The sequence below is a fragment of the Myzus persicae genome, unplaced genomic scaffold (genome assembly GCF_001856785.1).
Source record: "Myzus persicae strain clone G006 unplaced genomic scaffold, MPER_G0061.0, whole genome shotgun sequence".
NCBI lineage: Eukaryota > Metazoa > Arthropoda > Insecta > Hemiptera > Aphididae > Myzus > Myzus persicae.
Window position 1 is genome coordinate 40372 of NW_019102204.1, and position 22374 is coordinate 62745.

Genomic DNA, 22374 nt, shown 5'->3' on the forward strand with positions numbered 1-22374 from the left:
TTTATTGTTTTAAATTATTCTGTCAAGAAATGTATAATTAATAGAACACACCAATATATAGTATGAGTGAATTGGAAGATTTATTGATTTAAATCCGTCTTAATAATTTATTTATACGTAATTCGATATAGTAAAAGATGAATAATAACTGGTGATTCGTTTACAGAAATAAATGATAATTTATCAGTTTTGAAAAGAGACATTTAAAGAATTAATATATGTTAAAATATAACTTATAAGTTCAAATTATAATTAGTTGTAAACATGAGCATTATTCTATACACTGATTTCAACTAAGTCTATAGGTACTCTTTTGTTATAACGGTTCCCAATATAATATTACCAATATTTAGATAATATTAATATAAATTAAAAGATTTGGTCTTCACCAGTTCTAATATCATAGGTTAAAGTATTTAAAATGTAGAGTTTATAAGAAATAATAATGGTTGGTGCATAAATATATTAAATAGAATTAAAAAAATACTGAATGCCAACACCTTATGTGTTATCATAACCTTTTTCAATGTAGTCATAATAATAATAGTAATAACAAAAATACCTGGAAAAATGTACAATATAACACGTATTTAAAAGAAAAAAATAATTTAATGTATATTTAAAGAAAACACTTGTTGTACATTTTTAAATAAATATATTCTGTAAAATACAAAAGAAAATATTTCATTTCTATTACTCTGTCTTCCAATTAAAAAAACATAATATTAGGAGACGACAAAATTAAAATACAGGTATTCTTTAAATACACTAGTAAGAATTTAGAATAACTATGTAAGAACTGTATAATCATTAGATGCAGCACTTCAAAGTTTGTGAATTTGTGTTCAGTTTAATTAAAATATGTATATTACATACAAGATTCTGTAAATTGCATATCTATTACCTATAAATGTTGGGACTTAAAAAAATAAAAATGATTAAATATTATTACTTTAAATACTTGGAATATTTTGTTACGATAATAATTTCATAGTAGGTACCTGATGCAGTAGAGTATTATAATATTATAAAAGTTTTGGTTTAATGTAATTGATATTATTTATCGTATATTTTACCTACACAATTATGTTAATGAACTTCTGACGATTCGATAATGTTATATTGCTTATAACGGTCAGCGGCGAAGCAACTTTAAGACCATGTGGATCAAGTGTATGTATTATGTAAATTGCTACACCATTAACCTACACGATTCTTCGAATTTTGTGAAATTGTTCTATACCGTAATCATTTTGTCCTAAAATTGTAAAAGATCCCAAATCGAAGCCCTTTTTGACTTGTAGAATGATATTCCTGGTATAAAATGGTATCATTATAAAATGGATAAACTTAAATGATAATCTTGGAACGTGGTGTACGAAATGTATGTACGTCGTTTATCAAATCAGTTTTTAAATTACAGCAAAAAAGTCACCAACAAGATTTCAGCGTTTTCATGCCATTTATTTACTTCCTGCTGGTTGAAAGTTCAAAACAGAAGTAAATGTTCAGTAGTGGTGGGAATTACATCTAAAGTGAAACAGTAAGGCGTGTCTATTTTATCTGAATAATTTAATACTACCATCAGTATTGACCCTATTCCACTATTTTACATTTTCAGTTTACGTATTTTGAACTGCTAGATTATTAATAATTATATACGCACAGGTTTTTTAGATTCTAGGTGTATTTAAGGAGTATAAAGTTCAAAGCTTAAGTCAAGAAAATTTGTAAATTATTTTGCAATTAAAATTTATTTAATTTTCAATTTTATAGTTAAAGCCTGAAATAGTTATAACCATTTTTTTTATATATTTTTTTTCAGAAACTTAAATAATGTACATGATAAAGAAATTTTTTTTTTACACTTACGATAATTTTGACGAAATGAAATAATATGATTTTTTCCCTAAACGATTTTATTTATAATTGTATTTCAATTCAAAAAGTAATAATCGTAGGAACTTGACTTTTTTATGGTTTTTACATTGAGTATTATTTTGGGTATACTAATTGTATTTTGCTAAATTATATGCTATTCATACGACGAAGATTTATCATTGAATTCAAATTTAGCTTGGTCATTGCAATGACTTACTCAGTAAAAATAAGGTAAATTTGATACCTACTATACAGCAGAGCGAGTTCCCTGCATTTTTTCATTAATAATCTAGCTGTAATATATTTTTAAATACACACTAAACTAGGAGAGATTTAATTTTAGATTAAGGTTTTTTTTTATGGCCTATATTATGTTAACGACAATGTGATTAATTTAGATTTCATGCATAATTCCTACCTAGTAATATTTAGCATTTGCTTCATTATTTTGTGTAATATAAACACCTAAGTTTTTTCTAATTTAACAAATTTATTCAGTTTGGAACTTTTAAAAATATTAGAAAGGGAAATATTTTTGGAGCATATTTATGAAGTTTCTTGTGTTGATACGAAATTACCAACTTCTTTTTTTCAAATGAGAATCGCCCTTTTTACCTAAATAAATTGGTAATCAAATAAATTTTTAGTTGACTGTGTATCAAGGTTACTATTTCTACGATAATGAATTTGAAAGATTCAGTGCTACGATGATTTGAAAATTCTAGTAAATATTATTTATCGATGAACATTTTATAACTTAAAAATTGTCAAATTATGAATAAATACTTAGATTCTACATTATAACTGTTTTAAATTTTCATAAACCCATTTATTTACTACAATTATTATATAAGTTGATACATTTTAGTAACCAATAATCAAATAGTTAAAATTGTTCTTTAGATAATTACATTAACATTTTTAAAAAATAACCATAATTTACAGTAAAATATATGAAAATGGTAAAATGTATGAAATAACTATTACACTCATCAATTGTTTTTCTTAATATAAAGACTGGGTATTATTTTAACATAGTATCCATTTTATAGAAAACCAAAATAAATTCGGCTTATACACGAAGATAAATTAATCAGATGTCAAATCATCAAATTTTAATATGATAGTATATTAACATTGTTATGAAGGACTCGGGACTTATAGCTCTTAAAATCATCAAAATGAGGTTTTTGTCAGTGGCACCTATCTATATCTAGGCTTGGACGTATACATCGTCAGAGATATGCATAAAATCAAAAATTATCGGAAAAACTGGAAGTATACATTTATTTTTAAAAATCATCGAAAATAGCAAAATAAAACAAAATTTCATCATTGTACGTGTTGTCACATGACATACACTTTCATAGCACTCGGCTAGATTTTATGTCAAACCATAAAAATAAGTAAACGCTATAAGTCTCGAGCCCTGGACTTATGGTTATTATAAATAGGTATTATAAAACGAATACTTTACACTATGGATCATCTTGTCTTGTCATAACAACTTGTTGTTTCTAGGTCCAGCATTGTGTGATTGATGACGGGCGACTGTACGCTTAGTATTGTTATCATAACCATGATAAATATACATGATATGCATCATACTGTTGTGGCATCGTTTGTATATGAAGATAATATCAATTATCGTTAGCATGTATTGCCCGTGAAATAATCAAATTAGAAAGTTTTAGTAACGCTTGAATTGGCTACCAGCAATTACTTCGATCATTGAGTATTAAGCCTCTAATATCATAAGTAATAAATAGTATATTATGATGTTTATTGATATGTTTATAATAATAACTATTGGGTAATAAAATGTGTGTAGATTTAGATAACGAATTGAAAAATAAGTTGTTTTTTTTAATTTTGGTAAATTCATTTTTATATGTTAAATTGATTTTCATACTGTAATTAACTATACAAATTTTTGTTCAAAAAATGCTGCAGCCGTTTTTTTATATCTACTATTAAATGTTTGAAATAAGGCCTATATGTACTATAACTTATAATAATCTATACCAGCGCTATATTTACAATTTTTGAGCCCTAGGTCAACCATAATCTTAGCCCCCCCCCCACCCAAAAGTAGATCCACTTTTTTTTTTCTTAACACATTTTTAGGTATAATTCATTATGGTTAAGTCATGGTTGTCTATCTACAAGCGTGCTTATGTCAAATTAATATTAATTATATTCTAAGCCAGTACTTATCCGTTATCGTCGCACTGCTAAGTTCACAAGGGTCTACAAATTCTTTCCAAAAAAAAAAATATATTTATTAATACAATACTACACCGGGTTACAGCGGTACCCGGCCGCCCCCTAAATAGTTCAATATTTGGCCGCCCGGTGCAAATGTCATCATTGTATCCCCCCCTAAATACGGCCCTGATCTATACTTAATAATTATACTCGAATTACTTCTGAGCTGAAGTGATCACAAAGAGACCATTTCTTCTACTATGGCCAACCAATGTTGTATGACGGCTCAATGTATAGGCAATATAGGTACATGGCTGTGTAGAATAATTAAATAAATAAAATCCTATTAAATATTTTGTTTTATAGCTATTCTCCCAAACATGCAGTTATTTTCTCAACACGGCATACTTCTAAAGCTTACATATTTGTATAGTATTGCATATTGTTATTAAATGCAAGAAATAAAATAAAATTAAGTAAGCTATCAATAAATGACACGCCATTTACATATTATAATACTATATTTAATTGGTGCTATTTTAAATTACATCGCAATGTCATTTCATCTTTGTTTTTTTATTTAATTAATCATAAAATATCAGGATTTGCGCTTCGTAAATGTCTATTATATTATAGTATTTTTATTTTTATTTTTATTATAAACGCAAACAAGAGGGAGCATTTTTTAAAACACCTATAATTTCTCTCCATGTTTTAAAATTATTAGTGTTATTATTAGAAGCAATATATTTTTAAATTATGTAGGTACGGTATCAGTTTAATAACTGCACTTTCATCTCCAAGGAAAAATTGAATATATACTTATGTACTATAGTTATGATATATAATATTTCATAAAAATATTAATGAATACAACCCATATAAAATATACGTGTTGCAAATATTAAAAGGCTTACAGGCAAACTTCAAAACTTAAAGAAAACTTCTCAGTAGCCACATATCTATAATATAATGAGAGGAAATATCAACCGAGATGCCACGAAAAATTATTCATGTCTTAAAGTTTTGTCGATTTGTCTTCAGTACAAGCAATGTGGGCATAGAGGTGAACGTTTAACCCAAGTGGTTGAATGTACAAACTACAATTTTGGAACGTAGTTTTGAGACATATACACCAATTATATTAAAATTAAACACTAACAGCAATGTGGTTCAAACTAAAAGTGTAATACTGAGCATTTTCGTCCTATTATAAAATAAATGCTGACATAACAATTTATACTCGCCTTCTCACTGCATAGGAACGTACAAATCTTTAATCTATTATGATTATGTACATATGAGAGAGTTTAATTAATAATAAAATATAATGTTATATTATTAGAAAGTATTATATATTACTTGAAAGATGTAATTGTAAATGTTTGGCACCACTTGTGATGTTCAAATTCTTTTAAAACGTGTATTTAAAAAATTTTTGTAAATAAATTATTATATACATGTCTGCTTTAAAACAATTTAGTCAAAATTTTTTTTTTAAACCAAATTACATTGTTTCACCTTTAACAATGACAAACTATAGGTTCTTTTTATAATAAATCCACAAACTGCGTACCCCACAAGTTTTAGTCTGCAAAATCTACGTAATGTATAAAGTTTAAAACAATAACTGAGAGCCAAATATTTTGTTGTAAAATGAAACAAAACATAAAAACTATTCCTTGCACGATAAATTCAACTTTGAGATTTGAATATCTCTTGTGCTAAATAAAGTTTTAAGTATATAATTTTAATATTTAGCCTAACGGTGTGCATTACAATTAATAGTATTCGCTGGCGTTTAATTCATTTAATGTTATAATAATCAATAAGACAGTCATTTTCAAATTAAAAATAAATATTTGGTGAAATAATTAATTTTAATACAGAAATACTATAGGGGTCACATTTAAATTAAGTTTGTAAATATATGTTATGTATTATTTTTTGAGTTTGTTAAAATTATGAAGTACATTGATTAAAAAAAAATATTATAATAATTTAAATTCAATTTTGTTTTGTTATAAATATAATATTGTCTCACAAGTTACAACTTAACTATATTCTTTGAAATATAAGATTGTGCATTAGTATTGTATTAATTAAATTTTGGGTTATAATTATTATCACTGATTGTGCGCAATCGAAACATTAAGTTAAAATAATCATCATAAAACCGGTAGAGTTGTATTTAATTTTTTTTAATAATATTTAAATTTATGTTACATTTTATATTTGTATGTACATTATTATGTTTATATAGCAATTATTAAATTCAAGAACGAGAAGTGGTTTGTTTGAGTGTCATAATAATGTGTATTTCAGAATATCTCTATACTAGTATATAATTTATTTTATGCATAAATGAATTTTTAAATTCGGATTTTTTGCAATTAATTGCATTTTTTTAAAGTCACCATCATATTAGTTTGTATTGGAAATTATGCGGATTATGATAATACTTGCCTACTGCTGATTATCGTCTTATAATATTAAATTTAAAATAAATAATAATACTAATCTTGCTTAATGTATAATATTACGTATAGGTGCATTGTACCGATGTAAAATATTATCTACTTCCGTTTATTTATACTACAATAATAATAAATGCATAAATTATCACTTACTCGTGTACAGACTTGCAGGTAAGAACTCAGCAGTCTGACAAAAAAGTTATGGCATTATGGTTCAGTGTGATTTTAAAACAATTCAATTCTTAACATTATAATACATTTTTAAACAAAATAAAATATGCGTTGGATAAAATAATTTTTTTCATTTAAAAAAAGAAAACTCTTTATTGCGCGTAGGATGCATACATAGCTTAAGTGAAAAAAATTTAAATTGAAAGCTCTAGTGTGATCAATGTACCTATGTTTTCTTCACGTGTCTTCTTTATTTTAGTTCAATTCAATTGAATTACGTTTTTATATTCATCAGTTATTGTTATCTACCCAGTTATTCTATGACCAAATTATCTATACAATAGTATAACGCCGTAGTGATATACTCATTGATAACTGATTGTTCATTGTGATTTGGGTTTTACAGGGACGTATTTTAATTTATGAACATAATATTCATGCAATTTTGATATTTACCAAATAATCAAATAAAATGATACTGTTGATGTAATTGTCAGGGGTCCAATTAATACAATGAATTGTATTTATTATACTACTATATAAAACAGAACCTCCTTTTTTGTATGTACGCGCATAACTCAAAAAGTACCCAACGGATTTTAGTACAGTTTTCACTAATCAATAGGTGTAGATTCAGGGAAGGTTTTAATATAAAATTTATTCGTATAACTTGATTAATAAAATTAAAAAATTATTAGTGCCATACATCTGTATGTACTTAAATTGCATACAATTATCGTCCCATGCACAGATTTATCTTGCGCAGTGGTACTTTTATAAGAGATGTCAAACACATTGTCACGATTTCGAATCACGGTATGAGACACTCATCTTTTGCATTGTTTTTCCGCTTTTTACTTAGCTGTAAGTTTTCACTCAACGATTATTATATCGGTTGTATGGCGTGATCTTTGTTTTGTTTGTAGAGACATAATAATTGAGTTATTTCAGTATACAGACAACACATTAATTATTGTTGTCGATGAGCATGGTGTGGGGGAACTCCATCGCGTTTTTTTTTTGTTGTCTAATTTACTGGACCTAATTGAAAAGGTTTACCCAGATTTATATAATATTTCGACTAAAACGTCAAGTTGGTTTCAAGAAAGGGAAATATTGCCACCAAATAACGATCAAGTCAATAAAATAAATGACATGAAACTGTTAAAATTCAATGCACCAACAAAAGTGTGCTATTCCGTTACTGATTTAGATACAGAGGAGGCGATACATTATCCAACTGAATTTTTAAATTTTTTATCTCCTTCAGGGACACCACCACACAAATCAATTCTAAAGGTAGGTTATCCTATAATTTTACTTCGTAACTTAAGTCCACTAAAATTTTGCAACGGTACAAGATTACAAATAAAAAATCTTTAAAAACTGTCTGCTTGAGTGTATAGTCCTTACTGGCTGTAGAGCTGGGGTCTTGGTTCCTAGATTACCAATGATACCAACCAATTTGCCATTCCAGTTAAACGGCTCCAATTTACCGTGAAATTAAGCTTCGCAACGACTATTAATAAGGCATAAGGTCAAATTTTAAACGTTACAGGTTTAGACTTAACCTCCGGTGGTTTTCCCATGGTCAATTGTACATAGCTATGTCAGGTGTCACATGCAAACAAAATCTATTTGTGCTGGCCCCAGAAGCGAGGCACTAGCGAGTGGTGCATCCAGAAATATTTAGTGTTTAAGACAAATTGATATAATTGACAAAAAAAATAAAAATCTTACATAATAACGAAACAAATATGTTCCTCACTTATATATGAAATCATACAAAAAAAATTAACCAAATTAAATATCTGATATAATTTATATCAAACTTTTCACATATTTCTAAACATATATAAGTGTACTGAAATCTAGCAATAGCAAAGCATTGCCGGTTCAGCTAGTTTTCATATAATAAGCGGATTCATAAAATATAATTTTTCATATTTTTTATATTTGATGCACGGTACCCAAGTGAAAAGTGAAAATGTATTATTAATTTCTCAGTGTATTTATTTATACACACTATTGTGTGTAAATACGAGTGCATATATTTTACAATAATTATCATGAAGTAGAAACTTTTTAACTTAATATTATGTTTACAGTCGAAATAAATTAACTGTAATGCTTCTACAGTATAACAATTTAACACTGATTCAATAATTGCAATTTACTGATACCTTCAAAATTAAAGGCTGATTTGATTTTCTATTGAAAATGTATAACTCTATAACTGTTTATTTATGTTCCTTTTCGATAGAATGTAGTACAGTTTTTGATATACAAATACTTGAAATATAATATTAACAAATATTTAAATATTTATTCAAATTGATGACTGTAATAATAATTGGTACGGTCTTTATAATATATATTAATATTATATTTAATGTATATTTGGGAGTGGTAGTGATGTTTTATGTGAATAATAGTATTAAATAACTCAAGTCGTTTGAACAAAACATATTTATATTGTTAATTTGCTTTATAAATAGGTATAATTTACATAATATTTATAGAGCTTTAATAATATAGGTCGTATTAGGGTAACTGTTATACGTTTTGATAATCTACACAAATACAATATTTAACAATAACTGTACATAATAGTTTATTATGAATAATAATAAAAATTTTATTTATAGAATTGTAATTATAACATTAAATACAAACTCAGATAAGTTTACTGTTGTGTTGTGAAGCTGCACAAGTGCCAAATTTATATACACATATCATTTATTATATGCATACTGTTATTTGAAAAAAAATTGATTAATATTCCATTGAAAAATGCCGTCTTATGACCACATCTTGCCTCTAAACCTTATCTTCGTTATCGCCTGGACCTGCGGTCGATCTTACAAACTGTAACATATAATTCATATTAATTTATCTTATTTTCGATAAAAGCGGTTTTTAGAAAAGTCAGAAAATGATATTCAAAATAGGGGTTGTCATTAAAAAAAAAAAAGTTGTACTGGGCGTGCGCAAAATACATGAGTTAAAAAAATGTAACTCATAGGAATTTATGATACATTAGTCTAGTTTAATGTCTCACAGACAGAATTGAAAAGTATTTTCTTCTGGGAAATTAGTGATGAAGTGTACCCTGTTTCCGTGAACACGTGGTATTTAGTTTATTGTACTTGACTAAATAAGTAATATTAAAAATTACTTAAGAATTAATGGAATTTTGAAAATTGTGCATATTGTGTAAAAAATTCTTGTTAAGTAATGTGACTAATTTTTTTAAAAGTTAATTTAAAGTTTTAATTAAATAAGAACACACAACATAATAAGCAGATTTTATTTAAATTTTACATCATAAAAAGACTAAATTTAATTTACCAAGCTTCACTATATTGTATACACAACACATTCATAAAAAATATTTTCAATCTATGTATCTGTGTACTACATCTTTAGTTATTATTACTATACTGCTAATGACAATAATAATTGTATGATGGATTAATAATAACAACCCTTTTCGAACTATTAATATTTTTATAAATGTAAGTTCACTAATATAGTAATATATGTATCTATAAATGAATAAATTGATAAATAAATCACTACGTATAATATTGTAATATCAACTACTGTAGTGCGCTTGCTAGTTGCTGTTATATGCATATTATTATTATGATAAAAACTAACATAATAAACGTAGGCACGTATATACAATCGATGTCTACGACAGTGTAATATTGCATTAAAATGCATATATGCATTATAATATAATATTTATTTGTTTTGTATTATTATGCGTTAGCACATGCAAAGGAAATAAAAACTATTCAATAACGATCCATGCGAATAATACCAATAATATCTTACAATATACGCAAAGGTGGAGATACACTCCTATATGAGATAAAAAATGTATAAAAAAAATTTTGTTGGACCAAACGTATATGAGGACTAGTAAGAGACTTCCAGTCACCCTTAAGCAATTTTTTTTGTTCGTTATGACATAGCCATACGGATTTATTGCAAATTCTTACCGTGTTAAGACTTGTTGGTGAAATTTGTTACAGAAGTGCAACAATTTAACTATCATACACATATAAGTGAAATGTTCATAAGCTTTTATAACAAAATGTATTAATTCAATGCGGATATAATCTAGACAGTATTTACATAATATATGGTAAAAACAACAGGGCCTATATCTATCATAATAGTTTGTGTTGAAATTCAACGGTTTTTAATAATATACCTTCAATAATTTATTATTATACTTTATTGTTAAGCTTAATTGATTGTATTGTATGAAAGTTATTGTCCCATCAAATAATTAAAAATCCGAGACTGACATGTAATTTAAAAGAGAATGTTATATGTAGATGTCTTGATATTTAAAAAAAATAATAATTGCACAGCGTAGAACGAACAATTTAAATGTCTAAGACCAAATTAAAAAAAAAAAACAAGCATTTCTTTATTCCTAACGACCCGTGTTTTTCTTTCAAGATTTGTTCAAATCTCAATAGTTTTTTTAATAATTACATTAATCATTTCGTTCTCTCCCGATGTAAACCACGATAAAACTAACTAAATAGTATTGGTATATTTTTACTGATTGTTTTTTTTTTTTTTTTAAATGGTGGAGGTTGATTTTGATTATTTTCTTGAATTATAACCATTACAAGTCGAATAAATGAGTATTATCTGATTATAAAACTGTTAATTAAGTATGCCATTTGTATCAAATATTTAGTTAACCAGCATCAAAAGTTTTTTTTAAAAATTTTTTGTATCTTAAACTGAAATTGAAAGAATAACACTATATTGATGCACTTGTTTGATGATCGAATCTGAACCTATACTGTATAAGAGGGCCAGTTCGGCGACGTGATTTCATTTATCTTTATTATTTGCTCAATTATATATGTTATACTAGCTGAAAGTTTAGGTGGAGTACACCCATGAATTTATGCAATAATTCTAAACAAAAAGTAAAAAATGTGCGAAACATGTTACTTTATAATAAAATCTTATAACTAGATCTCAATTTGTTCCATTGCCTGTGGCACTTAATTAGCGCTTTAACATCTAATAAAATCCAAATTCTAATATTTTCAGTTGTTAATTCTATGTGAAAGTTAATTTGAGAAAATAATCATTTATTCCAATTTATGATTTATACATTGCAACAGATGAACTACCTATAAAACTTCTACCACTTTTACAATTTTAAAAATGATTAATTTAAATATAATTTTATTTTAAGCCCGCCAATATTATGTATAATCATACAAATAGATTTGACTTTATTTGATTTAATATTTTATTAGCCTAATATTAACCATTATTATACTAAAAATAGTTTAGGAATTGCCAAAATATCTTAGACCCTGATTTAATAGAAGAGCTAGTATTTTAAAAAAGAAATGAATATATTTAACATTTAAACATGTGTTGTGTATTCAATGATATATGAGAGCAAATTGTGAACATAATATGGTGCGTGTATTCGTTATTAAAAATCCAGATTCAGTAGTTTTTTCCTAATCTTGAAAATAATCTTGTAAACAAACAATTATCACTAACCTGGTTAAGAAGTGTAAAATATATAATATTGTATTGATATTTCATTGATTTTATTATATTTAAATAATACCGTGACTATATAACATATATTTTTTTTTCTGAGGAAGTTTATATTATTACAAATAAATAATTTTACATTGTTATTGTATGAGCACTAAATCAATATATTTTATTTTGAGCGGAAATGATTGAATCTGAGACCAAACTTGATTGTTAGTTGGACGGCGTACCGTATAGGCAAAATAGGTACATTAGTGTGTAGGAGAAGCTTTGAATATCTATTCATAATGTTATTAATTATTATGGCAGCCGAGTAGGTAATTAAAAAATGGTCAGTAATACTTAGTTACGACAGTCGTCGTATTAAATAGGTACAGAAGGTACATAACTTTTTTAAATTTTGCCCCACCTTTCCTATATTATAACTTATAATATTTATAGTTTTCCTAGAAACTTATATTAAAATATAATACTAAAAAAAAAATAAATAAAGTCGAGTGTTGTCGTCTAATATGGCTTTCATTATAGTTAAAAAAGGTTTAACACAGTAATTTTGAGTACAGAATAAGGTTGCATGACCAAGTGATAGATAATGTGTCAACAAACATATTGGTTTTTGGTTCTTTTGAATATGAATGCCGTGCAAGAATAATAGACTCAACCGAAATTAGTTGTACTCTGTTATTTTAATATAAATCAATCGTTTTATTCAACCATAATCAATCGTATAGTTAATACAAAATAAAATATCACAAACACATTTTAGTATCGCACCAAAATATATTATTAATATTAAAAACTCACCATGTAGTTCATATTTGGAATTAAATTTATAGTTTAGTTGGAATTATTTTTATTATTTTTTTTTTAAATTTAAAAATAGGCCTTAATTACAAGGGTTATTGGTGTTTCCGAACAAACATATTACATTTTATAATTTCTAAAATACATTAGTCATTACTACTAAAGTTATATACAAAATATCTCAAAATGATAAATTAAGTTTTAGGTCATTCAAAATACTGTAGTAAAAAATACAAAATACTGTTTTGGTAATGTTTTAAATTTAAATGATAATTAGCTGTCCAAAGTGAAGAAATATTGTGTTATTATAACAACGTACTGCAAAATAATATTTTTTTTTTACTGGTCATTTAATTATATATAAATATTTATTTATTTTCCGAAAGGTGTTAGAGGTTTTCAAAATAATAGAAAGAAAGAAATGGACACGGAATATACGTATTTAAGTAAAATAAAAAAAATAATAAATAATAAAACAGTTTGGGAAGACGTTAAAGTTATGAACAATTGAAAGTAGGTAGAACATAAAGTTGGAGTTATTAGTGAATCTCAGCTAAAGTTCGAACGGTATATGTATGATCAAAGAACTTAAATTGAACTTTCTCAATAGCATACGAATAATAATTTAAACAGAAAACCAAATCAAAGGGTAACTTAAAATCATTGAACTAAATACAAAACCATCGGCATTCTCTTTAAATGTTGAATGTTATCAAAACCATTCGGTACGGCATAAATAAAGCCAAGGTGCATTTTTAATTGTTCTTTCCTTGCATAGTATAAAGTAAAATATACGATAATGGCAATAGTTAATAGACACTTATCTCAGGTTATTGAACTAATATAATCTATATACCTATATTAATCTAATGAAATAAAAAGGTAATCACAAAACTTGCATAAGTCAAAGAGTTTCACTTAGAATATCACGTAGGAATACAAATATACATTATGGATATCAAACCACTTTGTGACTTCCCAGACTAATGTTATAAAGTCAAATAAGTCAATATCGTTTATCAAACATACATAGAGGATGTAATATAATTTTGAATACTGGTCAATACTACCCCGAATAATCAAACGTCACGATAACAGCTATCATAATAACAGTGTATAATACCAAAGTAAGCAATAGAAATTGTATAAAGCCAAAATATTTTCAAAATTAAAATATCATGTCTCGTTTATTCGTAAAATATGTTAGTATGAATATTTGGTAAAAATATTTAGGTTTTCAAGACTATTACTTTTTGAGTTATAACAAAAAAAAAAATGTTGCGATTTTGTCAAAGACTGGATTTGCGTCAAAAATCCCGTTAATGCAGTTTTTTTTTTAGTTTTTCTTGGTTATTTGTATAAATAATGTGAATTTTTTACTTTTCATATCTCAAAGTACAAACACGATAAAATGTTCTACCAATTACCCTCAAATTGAAAATCAAAGCTTTTTACTGCTCCAAAAGATAATGAAACAGATAAAAAAAAAATACATCATTATAAAACCAATTCATCGCTATGCTAAGATTCTAAATTGGACTTGATTTAGTTTTTCATAACTAAGTAATTATAGGATTCGATGAAATAAAAATGTTTAAAGTCGAGAAAAGTGAATTAATTTAAAGTTATAATAGATAATGTACGCTCTTAGCGTACTTACCCGTCGTTATTGCTAGCACTCAGATCCGTGACCACCCGGGTTTTTAGCAATACATCCTTGCCACACAAACAAAAACGTGTTTCAAATCAACCATTTTCCCCTAAAAACAGCCAATGGTCAAAAATGCTGAGCTTTAGATCAATAAAAAAAAAAATAGATTATGCTTTTAATTAATTGTATTAGTGATAGTTATAATCATTTATCCACAAACAAGATTATTATATTAAAATTTATGTCTAAAAATAAAATGGGAAAATTATCAGTTCTTAAGGTATTAGTTGAATTCCATTACAAGTGAGAATGTACAATAGTTATATTATAATATTATTATAATATATGAGTCGAGATTATTGGGTTTATTAATGATGCGCAGTAAACAATGATTAATACAATATTTATTCAAAAAGCAATTATTGAAACTGGTCATTTTCAAGAGCGAACGATAATAATATTGGCTTCAACTACGTTATCGACTCTAAGGGTTGAAAGTTGCGTCCAAAGGTAATTTGTATCCAACGGACAAGGAAGTAATACTCTCAAAGTTCACTTAGATGGTTACAATTTAATGGTGTTTCTATTCAATTTTGATGCTTCCACTAAGCAAACTTTATTATGAATATTATCAAGTGTTTTGGCAAATGTATTTATGGATGTAAGTGACACGGAAACGTAATGCAATACAAAATTTGAGAGCACGTTCAGAGAACAAAATTAAAAATTACGATGTTTTGAAATGGAACAATATTCATCAATATACATCATATACCTAAACTTAAAACTTACATAATAATATAATATTAATTAATTTAAATTTAAATATCGTAAGCTTTTACATTGCGTATCTGCTATAATTAATAATTATTAAAGTCATGATAAACGTGGTTGGCTGGTTTTACAGTTCCCATATCTAAATCTATTTTCTTTAGGAAAGTTTTAACAAACAAAATCCACTACTCAACAAAATTATTATAATTTGTTTTACTTACATAGTACATTTATATTTAAAATATAATATGATTTATATTAAGTTTTTTTTTTAATTTTCAAAGCATATTTGATTTTCTAAAAGCATACGATGAAGATTAAAAGAAAGTTTTTGTAGTAAGTTTTAATCCCTTGTTATTAGTTTTAATTAATTCTAAAAACCTAGAAACATGAGTTATATAAAAAAAATAAAAATAAATTAGGAGATAGTAAATTATCAGCTCCTTAAAAAACATTATCACGTCAATACTCGTAAATTATGAAATATCAAATATATCGTTTAAAAACGATTTTAATGATTGTTACTGAGGTTAAAAAGCAAGATGAACACAATAAATCATAAGAGTAATTGGTTTTTTTCATTTATTTAAAATTGTTCTAATTTTCTGACTTTTCATAAAATGTTTCAATTTCATTATATATCAAGAAACACATCTCGCGAGAGACACTCTTTATTTATCTAAATGTTTTATTGTAAATTAATAAATTACTATTACAGATAAAGCTACTTATGAAATATGAAAGTAATAATATTTTATTTAATACTATTATCTAACGCTGTATTATCATTTGCTTGTTATTGATATTATTTGGTATTTTTTTTACAAATAACTTTATACCATATAATATGTTCGATACATATTATATAAAAAATGCAACATGCTTTATACTTTTATACACGGATTGTAAGTTTTTTTTGATATATTTGTGGGTTTTCAGTTTTATTTCTTTGAAATTCTTATTTTTAACCTTCACAGAGCTGTCAATTAATTTATCTTAAAGTCCAACAAGTAGCATTCGACCTCTAGTGTATTTTTGTTTTCGCTATAAAAAAAAATAATCGTCGATTTCAATTTATTCCATGACACCTGCCATTACCTATTGTTTATTTTCAAAGAGATAACTGAACATATATCACAGTAAAAGTCTAAACCAGGTCAATTTTAAAAATTTCGGAACTTCATGTAAGAAAAATGATATCAATTGAATGATCTATACGCTATAGCCTATGTCAACTCAGTTTAATTAAATTAAAAATTCAGTTATATATTTATATACACTTATAGTACAAACTTTAAATTCATTGTTTTTTCAAATTTTTAGAAAATATAACATTTGAAATCATAATTTATACAATTCATAAGTTAATGTATTTTTATTTTTTTAATGACATACTATATAATTTTCATCAGATTATGTATGCATTATTAGTAAGTAATCAGTAAAAATGAATTGAAGTGGTTTAAATTAGGCATGAATAAAAAATTATACATAGATTGTTCTTTATAAGATTCTTAAAAAAATCGAGATGACGAAATCATCCAAAATGTAAGACGCTGCAGAGTCACTCTCTCGATTTTAACATGCTTGGTTCTAATGTTTTGATTAAGTGAAAAAGGAGACAAAAGTACTAAACACGTTTTTATAATACATTTTAAGCTCAGATAAACGATTATGTCAATCGGTTCTCATTGACATATTTTATAGTATTTGTTTATAGAGTAGACTTCGTGACGAAGCGGATGATAAAGTTCAAAAGTTAGATTTGACCAATACATACAAATAACTACTTTTTCCTCTTCACTGATATTTCTTCACAAACCTAATAACTAGTGAAATTGGAATTGTATTGTGAGATGGTTTGGGTAGAAGTTTTGTTATAGACGATGTGTTTTCTGAAATTTAAACTATTTATCAACCGAATACTGAGATTTATTCAATGATTGCATTTATAGAAAAAAATTACTTTTGGGAGGAGGCAATAATGCTTTATAATATTTTGTAGTGATCAGAAACAACACATGATTTATGTGTTTTACGCTATCATTAAATATTTTATGATAATTGTGTATTTTAATTGCATTGTTTTTTACACTCGAACAAAACACATTCTAGTAATTTGTTGGAATTCATTCCAATTATTTTAAATTAATATAAAAAAACGAGTTGTACCTACAGGCTATAGACTTTATACTAACAACTATAGTTGTAATTAGGTATAAACCTAAACAATTTTTTAATAGTGTGTCCGTGTTCAGTATTGTTGACCTCATAATATATCGTCTATTTCGCTAATCATTCGTGTTGGTTCGCCCTTTAAAAGCTTCCGATAACATGTTTATCTACTGATCATCGTGTTGGTTGTATGCCATTATTTATTAACACACGCTATAGTCGCAACAATATATTTCTATACTAGATTATTAGTCAAAATGGACAATCGCGGTAAAGGTATAACGCCAAACGAATCCAAACAACAGATTAACTACCTCTATAATAATGGGAATTAAATATTTCAACACATTTACCATAGTTTATTTGAAGATGGAACACAAATTATTCGCCTTTACAAAATGATAAACCAAACTGTCGAGTTAATATTGCAAAAACAAAACTAGTCAATCATATTGTTCAACAGCATATTTATAATTTAATTCAATAAAAACGATTAAAATTCAATTGCTGTTATTTTTTTCCCTATTTCAATCAAAAATAGTTCAATTCTATTTGTATACTTTGATGAAGTGAAAACACCTAGCGCAGTTTGTACTCACATAAAAGCATATATGTTTAGAATAAACACAAATATTTACAAAGAAATTAAATTCATACGCAGACACTATGTAAAAATGGTACTGACAAGCTTGAAAAACACACAATGAGAACATTGTAACGGGAATATTAATTTATGCTACACAGTTCAGCAAACAATGAGAACTTTAAAAACAATTAACAGTTCATTTTAGAATACCAAAAGAGACTAATTGCAATACAACGACGATAAGAAAAAAGTATCATACTTAATACCAGAATAAAGGGTTTAATTTATATCCTAATTTCTAGCACAGTGTGACTTGTAAGTAATATTTGATGAACTCATATTTGATATTTCTGTTAGAAGTAATAAATCAGCTTCATGACTTCATATCTAAATTTCTCGTACAACATCATATTATTAAATCAGCGATTACTAGGTATCAGTGGTTTCAACTTTTAACTAGGGATTTAAACCTTAATAACTTACAAGTTATCAATACAAATTTAAATCTGTAGTTGAATAGTTAAACGTAATATAAGTATCTAACTAGTCATGTAGCACTTCGATAAACTTTCTAATTAATAATTATTTTTAAAATCCTTACCGAATACTAAAACAATCAACATATACATATCTAAACATGCTTAGTCAAATCATGTATACATTTACATAATAACAACTCTAATTGCTATGTGGTAAACTTAAAACAAATTAATATTGTACAACAAAAATATACAGGGTGGTCCATTTAAGAGGGTGATCAATTTAAAAGGGTAGGTACACTAATCATCTCGAAATTAACTTTTTTTAAATTTTTTTTTTTTTAAACTTAGATTTTTGATAAAAACAGTTTAATATTTGAATATTTTTCAACCTTATATTTGTTGGTGAAACCACTGTAAACTTTTGATTTTCAATTGGGAACATATGATAAAAAAGACATAAATTAATAAAACTATTTTATTTATGAATATTCTCATTAAAATTTTTGTTTTTCGTTATTTCGTTTGCGAGGTACAGCTCCTCAAAGTTTGATAGTTTAAGGAGGTGTTGATTATACTATTTATTTATTTGTAAAGACGTAAAGACTAGGAGCTTTGAGTGATGAAATCGATAACGTTCAACCTAAGGTAACAATTAATAAATGATAACTATTGTACTCTGAATCCATATCATTAATTAGCCTACCGACTAATTAGCCATACCGTATTACCTGCAAAAAAGGTATTTGTAACACTATCAACTATAACACCTCCTTAAACTACCAAACTTTGATTAGCTGTACCTCGCAAACTAAATAACGAAAAATAAATATTTTAATGCAAAAATTCATAAAATAAATATTTTTATCTATTTAATACCTTTTTATTATATGTTTCCATTTAAAAATCAAAAGTTGATAGTGGTTTCACCAATAAATATAAGGGTAAAAAAAATTAAGACATTATTATACAGTTTTAGAAAAGCATAAATCTAAAAGTTTAAAAAAAAAATTCAAAAAAAGTGAATATTTTTCGAGATAATTATTGTGCCCTCTTAAATGGATCACTCTGTAGTTTTGAACTATATATTTGTATGAATAACGGACTCTATATTACCATTCTAATAGAAGTATAATATCATCATATCATTTTTGATACCACAATAATAAGTGACTTGTCTGGAGTAGGTATATAAGTTTTATTTAGGTAATACAAAAATAAAAATCCCAAATGTTTAATATAAATAAAGGTATCTAAGAGAAGCACTGATTTCCGAAACACTATAGCTGTAGTATATCCGAATAACCAAAGTGTGGTTAAAGAAAAACAAAAAGAAACTATATTATAAATTCCAAATAAGACCTAAATATTATCAAAATCTAATGTTAGCAAAAAACAGTTATCTTTTAAACAAAGATACAAATGTGACAAATAGATTATGGATAAATATGAACACAAAATGCCACTAAATAAAAATAACTTTGCACAGATGAGAAATAAAAATCTGAAGGAACGAGAAAATAAATTGTGACATCAATATGCACTTTATAAGAAAATATAATATCACGCTAGACTTACACTACAAATTCTAGAAACAGATGTTACCCAACATACAAAAGCTGAGTAAAAATGTCCACTCTAAAAGTTTCCACATTACAGGTATAATATACCTACTCATATTCGTTCAAAATGAAATTTCATGGAAAAATCTTGAAAATCATAAAAAACAATTAGATCCTAAATTATATTATGTGAAGTAAAAATGTTATAAATTATAAGCAATATGAATGATAAAAAATAAAATGTTTCAATAAAAAAATACGTTAGGTAAGTAGGAAATTATAGCAAAATACATTCGTATTATTTATACAACATAAATCGTTAAATTAGTAGTTTACCGTAAATCACAATATGATGTATAATAGTTGCCATAACACACTAGGTATAAAAATTATTGTTATTAAAAGTATCTCCATGTATGGCTTAAAAAAAATGATACATTTTACACAAGTACGGTGACGTGGTTGCGATAATCCGAAGTATACATGTAAATGTAAGCCCTCGTCAGTAATCTGAACACGGTCTTATCGACCATAAATTCCCCATAACCATCAAACACATACAGCAGTCTTAAATAATCTTCATGAGAGATTTTAGTGCTTTCCATCTACAAGAAAAGCCACTTTCGCATAAAATAAAAACAGAAAGGTACTCATAAAGAGTTACCACTACTGATTATTTCGATCCAATAAATACATATTTTGGGTACGTCATTTTTATTCAATATCTGTGCTGTGTGTAGTATTATACTATAAATATTTGTAATATTATATCCAACGAAATACACATATATGGAATTTACAAATAAACATTATTAAAAAAAAATAATATTTAGTATATAGAAAAGTTGAACGATTTTATAGTGTCGCTAGGAAAGTAATAACTTATTACTATAACAATGATACAACTGAAGGACATACTACGAACAGTAGAGACATAATTATTTGTATGCTGTGTTAAAACATCATAATTTATGTTATGAAGATATATTTTAACTTAAAAACGTATCATAATGGTAATTCGTTTTAACAACACTGACGAAAATGATGAAGTACAAAACTACAAGACTACAAAATTACATGATTACGTAGACAACAAACTATTTTTTCGTTTTATCACAGAACAGTGAATTTGTATTGTATATTTATCGATCTGATACTAATTTACTTTTATTAAATCAAACGGAAATGTTTTATTGTACATAATGAACGTACAGTGCTCATTATGAAGAAACCACCAAAACGTGGTTATCAAATGCATTGAACATGATTTTAAAATAACAAAATGCCTCCTTGTTTTTTCAGTGATGGTTTCGGGCAGAAAAGGTTAATATTGTTTGGCATAGAATGATGTAAGTCTTTGATAAAATATCAAATTACTATACCGGAAGTTCAGCACTGCCTCTATATTGTCTTAGTCGAAGTGTTCCAAACGGTAAAATCTTAGTTATTACTAGGCCCGGGGAAAATTAAAATAAAATACTTGTTGCTGCGGGTAAATATGGTGTGTATTGGTTGAAAAAACAAAAACATAGATCGATTTAGTCGCGTCAAACTACAACTGTAAGCGATTTGAAATGTTACCGCGCGACATCCGCTGTCTGCGGGTGCAGCGCGACCGGATACCGGAAATGAATCGGTGGAAAAATGCCAAAGCACGCATGATCGACCGGTATACCGAGTACATGATATTGCGATACCTATACAATACGGGTTAACCGTTACGGAACACCAGCGAAAACCGACGGGAAAGCCAACAGCTGCCTCCCGAATCGAATCCGGGACCCTCCGTGTACGGTGGACCGTGAGTAAATCTGGCCAGTCACCGCGTAGTGCTTGAGTTGCGAGGGGATGATGTGGGCTCAGCGGCATTTCGTCGGAATTATTGTCAAAGGTCGCATATTCGAAAACATTTGCTACCCATGGTCTCCCGGCCGTTAGGGACCGATGATGTTACGTCCGTCGGAGTAGATACCTATATTGTAATAGTAAAAGACGCTGCCCAGAATAATATTTTCGTTGGACGACTCGCGGCGGCATATTATACACA

At 26.7% G+C, this 22374-nt stretch overlaps 1 protein-coding gene across 11 annotated transcripts in view; it reads right to left on the minus strand.

Moving 5' to 3' along the window:
- Positions 1-9199: 9199 nt before the first annotated feature.
- The window catches only part of LOC111031570 (calcitonin gene-related peptide type 1 receptor), a 145605-nt gene continuing 132430 nt past the window's right edge, over positions 9200-22374 (minus strand). For 9 of the 11 annotated variants that reach the window (XM_022311585.1, XM_022311591.1, XM_022311582.1 and 6 more), the window contains 2 exons: positions 14761-14860; positions 9241-9605 (listed from right to left, as the gene is read on the minus strand). In XM_022311585.1, coding sequence (XP_022167277.1) covers positions 14804-14860 — 57 coding nt within the window. In that variant the 3' untranslated portion in view covers positions 9241-9605; positions 14761-14803. Of the gene's footprint in view, positions 9606-14760; positions 14861-22374 lie in introns of all 11 variants that reach the window. The other 2 variants (XM_022311592.1, XM_022311590.1) reach the window with 2 other exon arrangements.